At 50.2% G+C, this 17,012-nt stretch overlaps 2 protein-coding genes across 2 annotated transcripts; one reads left to right on the forward strand and one right to left on the reverse strand.

The window, feature by feature from the left end:
• Positions 1–5,409: 5,409 nt before the first annotated feature.
• HD556DRAFT_1235086 (uncharacterized protein) lies at positions 5,410–6,870 on the reverse strand (the record flags this gene model as incomplete). The annotated part of the gene is made up of 6 exons (XM_041297718.1): positions 5,410–5,704; positions 5,759–5,818; positions 5,870–6,022; positions 6,073–6,308; positions 6,357–6,725; positions 6,787–6,870. The coding sequence occupies 6 exons, from the start codon at positions 6,868–6,870 to the stop codon at positions 5,410–5,412; spliced, it is 1,197 nt and encodes a 398-aa protein (XP_041161357.1).
• A 1,499-nt stretch (positions 6,871–8,369) lies between these two features.
• HD556DRAFT_362534 (uncharacterized protein) lies at positions 8,370–15,739 on the forward strand. The gene is made up of 9 exons (XM_041310382.1): positions 8,370–8,684; positions 8,743–8,868; positions 8,918–9,622; positions 9,670–9,986; positions 10,139–10,319; positions 10,375–10,560; positions 10,609–13,092; positions 13,142–15,535; positions 15,590–15,739. The coding sequence occupies exons 1-9, from the start codon at positions 8,388–8,390 to the stop codon at positions 15,620–15,622; spliced, it is 6,723 nt and encodes a 2,240-aa protein (XP_041161358.1). The 5' UTR covers positions 8,370–8,387; the 3' UTR covers positions 15,623–15,739.
• Positions 15,740–17,012: the final 1,273 nt, after the last annotated feature.

Below are 17,012 nucleotides of genomic sequence, written 5' to 3' on the forward strand. Positions count from 1 at the left end.
TGGTAAGCGCGATATATTCAGCCTCTGCCGTCGATAACACTATTAACGGCTGCTTCCTTGCACTCCAGGCTATGGGTGCACCGTTGAACATGACGATGTATCCCGACATCGAGTGTCTATGAGGCTGCGACGCCCAATCGGCGTCGACGAACGCCTCTAGGCCGGCGTCTGTGGCTCCCAAGGTAAGTTCCATGCCGTCCGTTGCCTTTAAATAATGGAGAGCTCGTTTTGCAGCTTCCCAATGGGCTCTGCCGGGGTTCCTCATGAACTGCGACAACGTTGCGACCGTGAATGCAATGTCCGGTCGCGTACTGGTGGCAGCATACATCAAGGACCCAATGGCCCTTTGGTAAGGTACGTCACGCATATCCTGGATTTCGGCGTGGGTCGCGGGGCCTTGCTCTACTGACAGGGTTGTTGTAGCCTCCATTGGGGTCTGTACGCTCTTGGCGTCGCCCAAACGAAAACGTTCGACGATGGTCGCAACATATGCCTTCTGAGACAGCGTGATGGTACGTGCCACTCTATCCCTTGTTACCTTCAGACCTAACAACCACTTTAGCTCTCCCAGGTCCGATATCTCGAAATGCTTCTGGAGTTCGGACTTGAATCGCTGGATGTGGGCTACGTGGTTCGCTGTTACGGCCATGTCGTCCACGGACACTGTGATGACTGTATGCTCGTTGGAGGTACGTTTATAGTAAACGGCTTGATCGACTTTGGACCGGCTGAATCCCATCGCTAGGAACACGCCCGATAGTTCTTCGGCCCACTCAAATCCTGCCTGTTTCAGGCCAGGCAAACTCCTCCTCAATCTCAGCACCTTTCCACGCTGGTCCTCCTTCAAGTAGCCGGGCGGGGCACGCATATATATTTCCTCCTGGATGCTGGCATATAGGTAAGCGCTTTTGATATCAACCTGGTGTATCTCCCAGTTTCGCTGAGCTGCCATTGCTAGGACCATCCGGATTGTTATCATGCTGGCGGTGGGGGCAAAGGTGTCGAAGTAGTCGACGCCGAGCTTCTGCCTCTGCCCGTTAGCCACGAGTTGGGCCCGCAACTTCAGCTTCTCGCCGTCCGGTCCGCGTTTGGTGGCCAGGACGTAATGGCACGGTATGACGTTGGCGCCTCGAGGTGGGTCCACTACCTCCCACGTACCTAGCTTCTCCAACTGACTTATCTCATAGTCCACCGCCTCTTGCCATTCAGCGGCATCAGGACCGTTTAGGGCCTGTTGGAGTGTGGGTTCCGGCACTGCGGCAGCCAAGGCAAGGTGAAGATAATTTTCTTCATCCATTAGGTCTACCTCTGACGCCTCTAACAGATTCTCCATCGTTAGGGCAGCCGTCTGACCCTCGTTTAGGGCCGCATAGTATCCGGGGGGTGGTCTTGCCCTCGTCGGCCTCGTTGGAGGAGTAGATGGCTGAGGTTGCTCAGGAGTAGATGGCTGAGGTTGCTCAGGAGTAGATGGCTGAGGTTGCTGGGCGGTAGATGGTTGAGGTTGCTGAGGAGTAGATGGCTGAGGTTGCTGTGGCATGGTGATGGGCTGGACGCTATTAGGTGAGTTATTATTACTGTTGCTGCTATTATGTTCGTTAACAGCAGTAGACTCCCCCTCGTCCGGCATACCATCGGCTGCCAGGATCGGTGTGAAGGTGACATTCCTTTCCACCGTGACTCGACGCCTGCCGGGCCAATATACCCGGTATCCCTTACTCTCAGCGTCTACCCCCACGAAGACTGCCTCCTCTGCTCTCGCCTCTAGCTTGCCAGCCTCCAGGGCATGGACGAAAACCGTTGCCCCAAACTCGTGGGCTCGCGACAAGTCTGGTTTGGACTTGCGCACCATCTCGTAGGGCGTGCTACCTGGGATGGCTCTCGAAGGTAAGCGGTTCTTGAGCCATGTCGCATAACTAACGGCCTCGGCCCACAGATACTTTGGCATGTCTTTGCCCAGGAGCATCGCTCTCGCATGCTCGACCAGGGTGCGATTGAGTCGTTCGGCGACACCATTCTGTTGCGGTGAGTCGTGCATCGTTAGTTGTCGTTCGATGCCTTGCTGACGCAAGTATTGCTCGAACTCAGTGCTCAGATACTCCCCTCCTCTGTCTGAACGGACTTTGCGCACGCGCACACCTGGCGACTGCCGGGTCACCCATGCCTCGTAGGACTTGAACGCTGTAAGTGCGTCACTCTTTTGTTTGAGGAATTCCAGTCGTGTTTGGCGGCTAAAGTCGTCCGTAAAACTGACATAATATTTGCAGCCACCCAAACTCGTCGTCTGGGCCGGTCCCCAGAGGTCCGTATGGACTAGATCCCCATAGGTGAGTGCACGTGTTTTCGTCTCTTTGGGAAAGGATTGCTGCGCTGACTTAGCTTTCACGCAGGTATCGCAGAATTCGGCTTTAGATTCCAGGTCTAGGTCCACGCCCACTATCATCCCCTTCTTCACAGCGTCCGCCAATGCGTTTTGGCCAACGTGGCCCAGCCTACGATGTAGCTGGCCAAGGGTAAGCTTTTCTTTTGCTACGTTTGCGTGGTGACCCTGACACGCTTTTGTCATCACGCTGTATAGTCCCTCGACCTGTGGGATTTCGGCTATGACCTTTCGTTTAGGGCTGTGCGACAAAATTTTGCACATCTTCCCTTCAAATAGCACGGCCAGGCCAGCGGACGCAATTCGGTTCGTTGATATCAACGTGAATGCCATTGTGGGGGCATATAGCGTGTCTCTCAGCGTGACGCTGGTGCGTTTTGCACCCAAAGGTAAGTCGATCTTCACGTCTCCTCGTCCAGTAGCATTAACGATGGATCTGTTTGCTGTGTAGACCTTCTGGGGGCTTATTACGACAAAATTGTCGAACTTGGACCTGTCCAGACAGAAGTGGGACGTTGCGCCGGAGTCAACAATAGCTCCTCGGCGCTCGACAGGTATGTGCATGCTTTCTGCGACGGTCGCGAGGTCTGACGTCACGAAGGCATAGTTATCTTGCCCTTCGGACTCCTTCGCGACATTGGCACCTTGTTTTTGGGTACGTCCTCCTTGCCTTTGCTTCTGCTTCGGTCCCTGACCTTCCTTTCCTCCCCCTTTCCTCCAGCACTCGCTCTTATAGTGACCCTTACGGTCACAGTTTTGGCAGAGTGCGTTGGGGTTGTAGTGAGGGATTGCGCCATCCGAGGGTTTTGACCTTCGGTCGTTTCCTCGGACTGAGAGGGCAGAGTTTCCTGCTCTCTTGGACGGGCATCTATCGGTGAGCAACCGATGCTCGTATTCCTCGCTGATGACATTGACGAGTTCATAGGTACTTATGGGTTTCTGTGTGACTTTTGCCGCAGCATTAATCGACGACAGGATGGGACGATAGGATTCGGGGAGGGATCCTAGGATTATGGCGTAGAAGTCCTTCTCGTCGATGGAGGCTCCCATTCCCGCGAGCGATTCGCGGAGCCGCAGCATCTCGCTGAAATGTGCTCGTACGTCCCCGTTCTCTTCGCATCGGGTTTCCTGCAGGCAACGACGAAGATCGATCTGGACTAACTCTGTTTTCCCCTCGTGAATCAGACACACCTCGGTCCAGACATCCGACGCAGCCTCCAGCTTTTGCACGCGCAACAGGAGTCTGTCCGTTATGGTGCTAAACACCTGCTGCTTTACTAAGGAGTTGCGCTGATAATATTCGTCTAGCTTCTTATCGAGATCATCGATCTCTGTCTGAGTGGGTATGGTACCGTCTTTCTTCGTCACAGCGCCGGTCTTCGCATCGACCAGGAATTCTATAGGTTTCTTTGCCTGGCCGTCCACATAACACATCAAGCCTCTTGCTCCGATCGCCGTCAACGTACGTTCTTTGTATGTGATCCAGTTTGTGCCATCTTCGGCTAACTTGGGTACGTTGAATAGGGACGAACTGGTAGCGGGGAGCGTTGTGTCCATAGCCGGGGCAGGGCTCATAACCTATTGAGAGTATAGCGAGACGGTCACGCGCAGCTAGACACAAAGGTACGAATATCTCAGTATTCGAGTTGAAACTCCGATTAACAAACGTTGTACCTAGACACAAAGGTACGAATCTAATATAACGTTAGACCTCGAGTCGAACGTTACGAAAATACTAACTTACATCTCAGTATTCGAGTTGAAACTGAGATGTTTGGATGCGGGTACCTGGGCTTATAAGGTGAGTCTCCCAGGTACAGTCATTTATGCTAAGCTAAACTAAAAGATGGACAGCGCACGAGTTGGCCATGACACGTCGACCTCATTCTCCGTTTGGATGCGCTCGCACTTGGTGTCCTCTCCCTTGGCTCTACGCTTCGGCCGGTTGCTGCCTCTCCCTCTCGGCTCTCATCCGTTCGGCCTTGTCTCCTTCGGATTCGTCGGATCCCAACACTTACACCTGACAACGCTTACTTTTTGCAAGAACTTGACGTCTTTCACCACGGGTCGAGCTTGTATGTGGTCCATTCCAGGGCAAGCAACCCCAGAGAATCTTGAGATAGGGTGCAATCCAAAGTTTCAAGGTCATCTCATCGAGTGAAAGCTGCCCTTGTGCAATTTTGTTCAGTACTCAATTGTAAGGATATTTTGACCAACACAAACCTCGGTGCGCACGTAAACTCGTGTAAGGTAAACGAAACACATTTTTTGGGCCGACCTCCGGTACAGGCTGCGGGTGGTACTAACATGCTATAGCCAAAATCGATCAAGCGAATGCTCTGATGATTTGTAGGACAGAGTAGATGCTATTCGACTTATGTCACAATGAATAAGGTGCACGCGTTTCAATGCCGAAAGCTGGCACGCAGAGGGTTAGGCTTATAGGTAAACGATACAGTGAGAAAACACGTACCATTTGTACAGCCCGCTGAGGAGCGATCCTGTTTCACACTGCCTCAGCTTGTCCGCGGATATCACCTATGCTCGGCCCCAATATTTCCGTTGGGAGATACTCAACTGACGACCTACACCAAAGGGGTAGCTGGATGGTTGCACAAGGTTCGAACTTGACGCGGGATTCATGTTGCAATATATTTTACGTTTGAGCCGCAGCGGTGCGTGGGACTTCTTTGCGGCTAGTAGTACTCCGCCTGACCATAATTTTGTTTTTGGCCTATGGTGTGAGGCAATATTAAGTTCAATGATGGGAATCTGCGAAGATTAAAGTACGCACCCATTCCAACGCGGAAACCAAGCACTGGACCAGGCCATCAGGATTTGGCTGAAGCACCGCCCTTGATAACGTTTCCTGGAATAATTAGTGATGCAAAAGCCAATTGAAACCTTAGAAGTTTAAGTATGAGTGAAGTAGCATGAGTCGCAAATACCAGTGATCATGTTGTTCGCTGTATGGATGATGCAGTATCACAGTATGCATAAAATTCGTGACGAGCATGGCAGTACACAGAAAGCTACCACGTGGCTAGATTCATTCCGTGAGCTTGGATATTTGCCACATACATCGCCGTCTCCTCCAAAATAATGAGACCAGACTTCGTGAACATCAGCTCGGCCGTGGTGCTGTTTAGATAGAACTTCCCAATGAGCGTGCCTTCCCCATTCCAGACATTAATACCATCGCCGCAGCCGGCATAAACGTTGCCCTTGGTATCAAGCTGAATGCCATCGGGTGCACCAGAGTCGCTGTAGGCGAACACTCTACGATTCATGAACGACTGCGTCGTTGGGTCGACGTCGAACTGATAGCTTTAGAATTCGCTTGAGTATCTGATTACCATCGTTGTAGGTGAGAAAACTAACATTGTGGCCGGAAAGGTCTGATTTGTCCCGAGGAAGCCTCCAAAAATACCCGTGTCGGTGCTGATGCATCATTCTAATCCATAAACACGAGAGAAAAAAAACCAAACTTACACGAATGCAGTTTTGCCATTTGGCGTGAACGCAATACCATTCGGGTGCACAAACTGGTCAGCGACAACTCTGACCTGCCCAGTCGATGGATCAAAGCGGTATACTTGTGATAGTAACATTGGTTCAGGACGGAAACCGTTTAGCCACCCATAGCTGGAGAAGCCATTAACATTGAAGATATAATGATCTCATCGATTGCTCACGCAGGATCGGTGAAGAACATGATGTCCGTGCCAGGGAGAATTTTGATATCATTGAGCGAGTTGAACTGTCTGCCCAAGAAGTTGTCCAGAATAACAGTGGTGTTGTAGGGAGGGCTAGGATTGACGCGAACAACAGAAGGCGGAAGCAAAGCGCGGCCTGAGGTAACGAACAGAAGGTCTCCCTTGTATGGGCCTGTTCCCCCGTTGACCATTTGGACATTATCGGAGAGGTTGAGCTGAAGTCAGGATGGTTAAGCATCAATGATCAAGCGGGAGTGACCCACTGTTTGAACCTGGATATTGACATTTCCAGGCGTAGAAGCCAGCGCCATGTCGACTTCTGTCATGTTGATCATGCTAACAACGCTGCTGTTATACCAGCCACTGTACCCAAGTGCGCCCCCGCCATTGCTTGCAAAGAAGACCAAGTTGAGATCTGGAACGTAGATGGGCGCTTCATGGGCAAAAGCAAAGCCAGGATTCGAAGCAATTTCGCGAATGGTGGCAGATGGTCCGGTGACATCGAGGAATGACGAGTCAAAGACCTGAATGAATGGGGGTGCACTGTTGGTGGGGTTAAAACCAATAAGGGACGAGTTGCGCCATTTTGTGTAGTTTGCTCCCACAACATTGTATTGTAAAGGGTCGATGTACTGCGAGAGGGCAGACGTTTAGATGCAATTTAGCACTACACAATTGCCATTGTCGACGCACGACTGCTCCAGGCGGCGACGCTCTTATGGACGACGCGGCAGCAAGGGCGATAGCCAGAATCGCACCAACTGCTGATTTCGTCATTGTTGATGAACTATTTCCTGGCAAGTCTGGTTTTCTATGACGGTCAGACATCTCACTTTTAACATAGTCTTGATAGTAATACCAGGAAGGCTCTGAGTACAGTCCGTATCGGAATTGATATCGATGCGCTGGCCGGTCAAAGTCAGATGATGAGTAAGTACAAAGTTATACTGACAAACCAACCATTAAATAATTCATTGATGATCTTTTTGATTCTAGCCGCATTAGCAGAACATTACGTACCGCATGACACCGCACAAGATCAAGAAAAGAGTTGTTCGTTGTCTTCTTGGAACAACTCTTTTGCTCGTGTAATCACACGAGATAATATAGGCAACATTGTACCGATATTATTTATGATACATGCAGTGTTGAATCGGTATGAGCATATCGATAAAACCCTATTGATGATAAACAAGATCTTGAATGCATGGAACATCACATATAGCGTCGACTTGCGGCAGGGATAGCAATGAACGGCTAGCCAAGTCAGACCATATGGTAGGATATGATGACAACCAAAGCACGATGATCATCTCCTTCAAAGCTCTGGATCGATGGAGAACTGAACGATAAGCTCAAGGTTTTCCTTGTCGTTGTCGAGTACCTTGTTGCAGCGATCGTTCCATTTCTTCTGCACCACAGCTAGAAATCAGCTGCTGTGGTGAGCACCATTTGCAAGGATACGATGGAGAGAGGCCAAAACTCTAGCATTTCCAGTAGGTTTCTGATGTCCTCCTCGACATAGTTGCAAAAGCAAGTACCGTCATAGATTGGACAAAAAACCTACGCAGAGATCAGATCCAGTGGCGTCATAATTCATAACATGACAGGCTTCAGGAACATTCTCACTGCCTCGCGACATGAGAATCACGACCGGAATGTATGATAGCTGGCGGCATTTGCTCGATCCATAGGCGTCTTCGGAAGGTGCTGGCAAAATGGAGAAATAGGGAGATTCGTTAACGCCTGCAAGATCTGTACCCAAGGTACCTGCAAGACAATTCGTACAAGCTTCAAACATAATGGTCGAAGGTTTCTTGATATCATAGGTCAGGAAGCCCATGATAAGTGGCTCGTTGAGAATTGCTTTGGCAAGAAAACTCTTCCGGTGCCTCTTGTCCCGATCAATATTAATGCTCATCATTAACGACGAAGTTACAGGGACATACATTATGAAGCACGAGGACACGATTTAGGTCCTTTTTCCATTCAGCAAGCCTTCCGGTTGCAATCAATTGTGACAGAGAGGAGTCCCTGCCAAATTTTTGCTCCTTCTTCGAGGTTATTCCACTATCATAAGGTCAACTGATTTGTACGGTGTGATTGTTGTCCAGCTACGGAAAAAAGTCCTTTGGTGAATCATTGCATCATTGTTCAAGCCTAGAAGAACTTCAACTTGGGAAGACCAAGTCATGCCGTGACCTTGTCGCGTCATGTGATAAATGTCACATACGTGTTGTCACAAGTATCCGTCTTCGCCATTGATAATTTGATATTGTTTATCCACAAACTCGATGGCACGCGGAGGTCGAGGTACTTTTGGGCTCACATCCAGTGGTAGAGGTCGCGGGTACAGAGGCGGTACTCGTGGAAACACACACTTTCGTGGTCGTGGACGAGGTCGTGGTCGTGGTCGCGGCGGGTCGAATGCAGCAGGTGATGGTCCAGCCCCGCAACGGGAAGATGATGGAACGCAACTAGAAGAACGCTTTGAACGGGTTAGAGAGAGCGATGAGATTGACGAGAAGCTGGGATTTATGAGAGTGCAAGAAGGTGCCAGGAAGGAGGGCTGGTTGATTAACATGCATCCCGTGAGTGTCGCGTTTGGTGTCTAAGAGCCCAAGTCATTTATCTGTGCACATCCTTTAGACTCTAATAAAGGATGCGGACTACCCGGGTGGAAAGGCGGCAGTCGATTTTTACTTCATTCAAGATGACGGAGGAATGTTCAAGTGCACAATGCAGTACGAGCCTTACTTCTACATTGCATGCAAGGTGAGTCTCTACAGCTTCCTGTGTCTATGATATCAACTATATTCTGCAGACTGGGTCAGAGTCTTCTGTTGAAGAGTGGTTACACAAGCGGTTTGAAGGCTTGATTGTACGGATCGTGCGTGAGAAGAAAGAGGACTTGAAGTTGCCCAACCACCTCATGGGCCATCGTCGTCTGTACATGCAGTTGTGTTTTCGAAATGTGAGCGACCTTCTGGCCGTGCGACGGGACATAGCCCCTCTCGCACTTGCAAACGGCGCAAAGCGAGACGCGATCGACGCGTATGCCGAAGTTGTAGCGGCAGCGAGCACGAGTGTAGAGCTTGAAGGGGAGTGGGCGGAGATCAACAGAAGCAATGCAACAAATTACAGGGACCGAGATGCACCGTCATGCATCGTGGACATCCGCGAGTTTGACGTGCCTTACTACTTGCGAGTAGCCATTGACAACGAGATGCGAGTGGGACTATGGTATGGAATCACGTTTACAGCTGGACAACCTTCGTTTGTGCAGTTGACAGAGAAGGTGAAACGCGCGGATCCCGTGGTGATGGCCTTCGATATCGAGACCACGAAAGCGCCGCTGAAGTTCCCAGATGCGGCGGTGGACCAGGTGATGATGATCTCATATATGGTGGATGGTCAGGGGTTCTTAGTAACGAACCGGGAGATCGTAAGCGAGGATATTGATGACTTTGAGTATACGCCGAAGGAGGGGTACGAGGGTCCGTTCATAATCTTCAATGAGAAGGACGAGGTGATCCTGTCGTCTCTGTGTTTACCTCGGACTCACATTTCTCGCAGGCAGCTACTATAATGCGTTTTTTTAACCACATCAGGGATGTGAAACCTACGGTGATGGCAACGTTCAACGGCGACTTCTTCGATTTTCCGTTCCTTTTGGAACGCTCAAAGGCAAACGGGTTGGACATGTTCTTGCTGACGGGGTTCGCTAAGGATAACGAGGATGAGTTCAAGTCCCGCGGATGCGTGCACATGGATTGCTTCAGGTGGGTAAAGCGGGACTCCTATTTACCACAGGGAAGCCAGGGCTTGAAAGCAGTCACAACAGCCAAGCTTGGGTACAATCCAATTGAACTCGATCCGGAGTTGATGACACCGTGAGTCTATTTTTTTCTCTCTTTATGATGTTATGTTTGAGCTGTGTACGTGCTATATCGCTTCTGAATAGTTTTCTCGATTTGGCGCTACTTTTCTGTTGTTTCACTTTCATCGCATTTCAATCCTGACATTGTTGACGTATTCCTTGTAGCTATGCGATGGAGCAACCACAGATCCTTGCGCAGTACTCCGTCTCCGATGCGGTAGCGACATACTACTTGTACATGAAATACGTGCACCCCTTCATTTTCTCACTATGCAACATCATTCCGCTCTGTCCGGACGAGGTCTTGCGAAAAGGAAGTGGCACGCTTTGCGAGACGCTCCTAATGGTATGTCCGAGGCCTTCGTGGCTTTCAATTATAGCTGACTTCACACATGAACTAGGTTGAGGCATACCGTGGGCATATCATCATGCCAAACCGCCACGAGGACGTGCATCTGAACATGTTCGAGGGCCACTTACTTGCATCAGAGACGTATGTCGGAGGTCACGTTGAGGCACTCGAAGCCGGCGTATTCCGCAGCGATATCCTTACAGACTTCAAGATTGTGCCCGCAGCTGTACAACAAGTAAGCTTCCTGTCACAGTGCGATCCACCTCAGACTTACGTTTAACAGCTCATCGACGACCTTGATGCCGCACTCACCTTCTGCATCACCGAGGAGTCCAAATCCTCCTTGGAAGATGTGACCAACTATGATGAGGTTAAGTCGCAGATACAGTCGGCGCTCGAAGTATTACGCGATACCCCAAAGCGCACGGACAAGCCGCTAATTTACCACTTGGATGTTGCAGCGATGTACCCGAACATCATGCTTTCAAACCGCTTGCAGCCAGATTCGGTGGTCGATGAGTCTGTATGCGCGGTGTGCGACTTCAACCGTCCCGGAAAGTCATGCGATCGACGGCTCGAGTGGGCATGGAGGGGAGAGTTTTTTCCTGCGAGGAGGGACGAGTATAACATGATTAGGCACGCACTAAATCAGGAGACCTTTCCCCCGAAGAGGCCTGGGGGTCCTCAGAGGCGGTTCCCAGACTTGACGGACGCGGAGCAGACTGCATTGTTGCATAAACGCCTGGGTGACTACTCTCGGAAGGTGTACAAGAAGATCAAGGATACGAGGGTGGAGACAAGAGAATCGATCGTATGTCAGCGGGAGAACCCCTTCTATGTCGACACAGTGCGACGTTTCCGTGACCGTCGGTATGAGTACAAGGGGCTGCACAAAACGTGGAAGAAGAATTTGGACACCGTGATCAGCGAGGGACGCTCAATCGCAGAGGTCGATGAGGCAAAGAAGATGATTGTGCTCTACGACTCCCTGCAGCTTGCACACAAATGTATCCTTAACTCGTTCTACGGATACGTGATGCGCAAGGGTGCGCGGTGGCACTCCATGGAGATGGCAGGAATCACCTGCCTTACAGGCGCAACGATCATCCAGATGGCACGCGCGCTCGTCGAGCAGATCGGTCGCCCGCTGGAGCTCGATACAGATGGAATTTGGTGCATGCTTCCTGGTGTCTTCCCGGAAAACTTCAAATTCAAACTGAAGAACGGGAAAGCCATCGGGTTCTCCTACCCGTGTACGATGCTCAACCACCTTGTATACGCCCGCTTTACCAACCACCAGTACCATGACCTGGACGCCTCAACCGGGGAGTACGTCGTGCACAGCGAGAACTCCATTTTCTTCGAACTAGATGGGCCGTATAAAGCTATGATTCTCCCATCGTCGAAGGAGGAGGACAAACTGTTAAAGAAGCGGTATGCAGTCTTTAATGACGATGGGTCGCTTGCGGAGCTGAAGGGGTTCGAGGTGAAGCGCCGGGGAGAGCTTCAGTTGATCAAAATCTTCCAGTCACAGATCTTCGAGAAATTTCTTCTGGGAACGACGACGGAGGAATGCTATGGCGCGGTTGCGCAGGTTGCGAATCAGTGGCTCGATATCCTCTATAGCAAGGCTGACACACTGACCGATGAGGAGCTCGTTGAACTCATTGCCGAGAACCGTAGCATGTCCAAGACGTTGGCAGAGTACGGAGGACAGAAATCGACCTCTATCAGCACCGCTAAGCGACTTGCTGAGTTCCTTGGTGACCAGATGGTCAAAGACAAAGGTCTCGCCTGTAAGTTTATCATTTCCGCGAAGCCCAGCGGAGCGCCAGTTACGGAGCGGGCGGTTCCTGTTGCTATATTCTCAGCAGAGGAGAGTGTCAAGCGCACTTACCTGCGAAAATGGCTCAAAGACAACAGCCTCTGCACCTTCGACCTCAGATCTATCCTCGACTGGGAGTACTACGTGGAGCGCTTGGGTTCAGTTATCCAGAAGCTTATCACCATCCCTGCCGCGATGCAGAAAGTCTCAAACCCTGTTCCTCGTATCCGTCACCCTGACTGGCTGCATCGTCGCGTTGCAGGTGCTGTAGACAAGTTCAAGCAGAACAAAGTTACCGACTTTTTCACGCGTGCTACTGCGGACTCGCAGTCCCAGGCTCCAATAATTGACGCAGAACTGGACATGGAGGATTTTGGACAAGACAAGACCTTGGAACGCCCGCGCATTGCCATTGTAAATCGGAAATCCCGTAAACGGACGCCTGAGCCCGACGAAGAAATATCAGACGACGAAGCTCCACTTCCTGACCCTACGATCAGCTATTCCGCATGGATCAGGGCCATGAGACCACGATGGAAGAAACAGCGGAATGCTCGCTGGGGAAACACTGGTGACACTATCATGCCCTCCATGTTCAAAGGTGCCCGGGTTCGCACAACACAGCGATGGGACATTGTGCAAATCCGTCCCAGCAAGATTCCCGGGCGATTCACCCTATGGGTATCCGTCGATGCTCAACTGGTGTCTGTACCTCTGCGCATTCCTCGCGAATTTTTCTTGCACCTGAAGACACCACCTCGCGACACCTTATTTCAACCAGAGTACTATGCCTTCGAGAAGGTTGTCCGCCACCTTCCTCGTGATATTCTCTGTTCCAATCTCTATCGCATTTCTGTGAAGGAGGACGTTTATCAGGAAATTCAAGAGCATTTCATAGACCTTATGAATGATCCGAATGTCGATGGTGTCTTTGAGCGGCAGGTACATCTCATCCGCACTTTGAGCGGATAGTATGCTTACATCTGTTTAGGTTCCACTAGAGATGCGTGCCCTCCTCAAACTAGGCAAGACATGTACTGTGGACGAACCCGGCATGACTCTGAACCGTGCTCAAAGCAGCGGCGTCGATTTGTCTCAACTCGACAGAGCCAGCGTCTCCCTTACTCGCAGAGTATACTTGGATGGCGGTCGCTCAGCGAAGTATATCTTCCTGTATCATGCATGTTCTAGTACATCGCATGTCCATGTGTTTGCGATGTTCATGCCCAACGGTGCTGTGAAACTTCACCTTGTTGATCCCGCTCCCCGCCGACAACAAATCCCCCGTCTTCAAGAGTTATACAAAGACCTTTCGGCGAAGCGACAATCCAAGTATGGAAACTGTTCGCTCGACTATCCCGCCTCATGCGATTTCAATACCACGTACCACAACAAGGATACAACAGCTCTCAAATCCATCTCCAGAGAACTCGGACTCCTGGAAAATATGTCCTACACTGTCGTAATTTCATCCATCAAGGATCAAATTTACTTTGACACCTGGGTTCCAAAACTTTCAAAATTCCCTGTTCTTTCAATGTCGAAAGCGAAAGCAGTCCATACCCTCAACGTCTTCCCCTGGCAGCCTGACGTTGCCCAAAAGATGGTTCAGCGGTACCTATCACTAGGAATCTGGCTGGATCGCTCAATCGCTCTAGCGGATTATTATGATGTCCCTATAGGTCACATCGACGGCGATCAGCCACTGTTATTGTCGGACATCAGCTTCGCCCGGCGACTGATTCAGCAGGACATTGTCCTTTGGTGGTCACCGTCGGAGCGTCCAGACCTTGGTGGAATCGAGGATGATAATAGACCAGCGGAAGACATACAGCACACAGAGTTTACATCACCTGGATGCTACTCCAACGTGTGTCTAGAAGTTACTGTTCGCAATTTAGCAGTAAACTCCATTCTCCACTCTGTCGCTGTCAATGAGCTTGAAGGGAGTGGCGGAGCAACGGCATTCGATTCCGTGTCCCGGACACTCAATGAGTTCTCCGGAGGCGAGGCTCAGCGCGACCTTACCCTTGGAGAATCAAACATCTCGAGTCTCACCTTTGGTATTCTCAAGTCGATGGTCAAGACATGGTTGCTTGACAAAGTCCAGGGAAATTTCGAAAGCCCGGCCACGCTAGCAATTGACCACTTCTGGCGCTGGATCAGCACAAGCGCTTCCCATCTTCATGACCCAAATATTTATCGCTTCGTTCATGGGCTCATGAGGAAAACGTTCATCCAAATGTTGGCTGAATTCAAGCGACTCGGATCTCACGTCATCCACGCGGACTTCGGCCGGATTTTGCTAGCAACCTCAAAGCCTCCAGGCACCGCTCACGCATATGCCACCTACATAACCACAGCAGTGACATCACACGAACTCTTCGAACACATGTATCTCAAAACAGAGCGGTTTTACGATTTCCTTCTCTTCATGGACTCTGCAAATATGGGAGGAATCGTATGTGAAGACCCGCTGGCTGTTGACCCCCCAGAAGAGCTCACCATCGAGACTCGGTGGAATATCCAGACCTTCCTACCACCCGCAATTCAAGACGACTTCGGTGCCGTCATCCAGTTCTTCATCGTCGAGCTTTTCAAGATTCGGCAGAAGCATAATGAAGGTTCAAGAGCACCCTTCCGTGTGCTTCAGAATCTGGCTCCAGAGCCCACCCAACCTGACCCGAGCAAAATTAACGAGGTTGATGCGACACGGGAGTTTATCGCCAGGAAGCTCACACGCAAGTTGCTTCGGTTGGTTGGCACTATTCAAGCCAAGCAAAGAGATGCTTCCGTGGACGAAGAACTGAACACTCAGTTCCAGTTCCCCGTCCTGCCTGGTTCGCATCTTAACATGACAAATGCGCTTCTTGAATTTGTCAAATTTACCTGTACCGTGCTTGGCCTCGCCTCTGATTATCAGGTTGAGATTGGTTTGCTCAAGCGTAACCTCCTCGACCTTGCTGGTGTGCGCGAGTTTGCCAATGAAGCCCTTTTTCGCAACCCATGCGAGCCGCTCAAATTGCCTAATGTCCCTTGCCGGCATTGCGATACACTTCGTGACTTTGACTTCTGCCGCGATCCAGAACTTATGCCATACGGTCTTGATGGTGCTAGGCCACGCTGGATCTGCGGAGGTTGCGGAGGAGAGTACGACCGCATTGCGATTGAGATGGAGTTGGTTAGACTAGTTGGATCGCTCGAAAGAGCGTTCACGCAACAAGACATGCGCTGCGGCAAGTGCAAGCAAGTTCGCTCGGACAACGTGTCGCGATATTGTCATTGCTCTGGATCATACCAGCTAGTCCTCAGCAAACCTGAATTCAAGAGAAGATTACGCACAATTGTGAATGTGGCAATTGTTCACAATCTCTCCAGACTTAGGGTGAGTCTCTTGCGCTATCATGCTCAGAAATGATCTTGATTTGTGCTGTCTCAGGAATGTGCTCGAAGGACGCTTGAAAGTTGGTGATCTACATGTATTCACTAGTTGCTTCTTGTAGCTTTAGTCGGAATGTGTAACACTATGTGCTATCGCGTGATTGTCGTTGTACCTGGGTCCTGAAATGGGCGTGTGATGAATGTGTAGCAGAGGGAAACACTCTCAACCATGGCGGACTTATGCTGGCGGCTTTCACGCATATTGAATAAGATATAGGAAGCTAGCAGCCCGTGTATAATGAGTTGCGGTTTGAAAGAAGCGGCCAGTCAACAGAAGCGAGGGATAAAATATTTTACTGACCGGCTGAAAGGAAATTTTTCTGAGGAGTATAGTACATTACACGCCTTTTTTGGTAAGTCACACGGCGCCATGGCCATGCCACATTCTGAGCGAACTCGTTAAGTTTTGCCAAGTGTAAAGCTTCTGAATAAGGAAAGTCCTCAAAGCCTTTGCACAACAGACCAAAACAACGCTTACTCTCGTCTTCTGCCAAACTCTGCTCTCATGCCACAACGGCGAATTTTAATATGAATGCAACCCACGCATGATGCTTGCAGCTCTGAAAAGCTATCGTAAGCGTGTATCGTTTATATGGCTATCTCAAAACGATATGTAATGTATCACGATTTTCCTCACAGTATGACTGATGACGCGGACGGACCACCTAGCACAGAAAATGCTTCCCTCATCTTGCATCATAATAAGGCTATTACTGGCTGCGCACCTCTGTCCCATCACAAGTCAGCTCGTAGAATCTCCATGTAAGCGCTAGGTTGAAACCATCTCAAAAGCATTGTGGTATGATGCTTTGGATGGTTCCATTACTTATCACCCCTTCAAAGTACCGTATCAAAGTAAGGACTACGCCGGTTCGTGACGCAGTGGACACACAAGGTAAGCGTCTTTGCATGTTTACAATAAAAATGCGACTGACCCCACGCATCAAAACTTTCAGATCTTTGTGATTTTACCGTGACGCACCTTCGTGCCTGCCGTTTCTCTACTGCGCAACTACCTCCCACTTATGCTCAAGCTCGCTTGCCACTGTCTTAAGCAGGTACCGCTGTCAAAGTTTGTGGTTGTGGTCAAGTGTGCCGCGACAATGCTCCGAGTCCGCGAGAATCCCATAATTGGAACCTTATCGGAATTGTACTTCTCCACATGTGATGTCAACCTCTAGTGGAGAAGGACCGGCACTCACTTTATCGTCACATTCTAACTTTATCAAGGGTCAGTCATGTTTGTGTTCTTGTGGACTGATGCACGCGTGGCGCTACAAAGCGGTGAATTCCACAGGTGCATATCCTATAGAAAAGCGTCCACAGACGCTTACATTTTCCCGACGTGTTGTCGGGGAATAATGTCAGATCGATGGCTTCAATGCACGACCACAGTCGTCCTTTGTCTATCGTTTGCCCAC

This window comes from Suillus plorans (genome assembly GCF_016647745.1).
Source record: "Suillus plorans strain S12 chromosome Unknown HD556scaffold_21, whole genome shotgun sequence".
Classification (NCBI taxonomy): domain Eukaryota; kingdom Fungi; phylum Basidiomycota; class Agaricomycetes; order Boletales; family Suillaceae; genus Suillus; species Suillus plorans.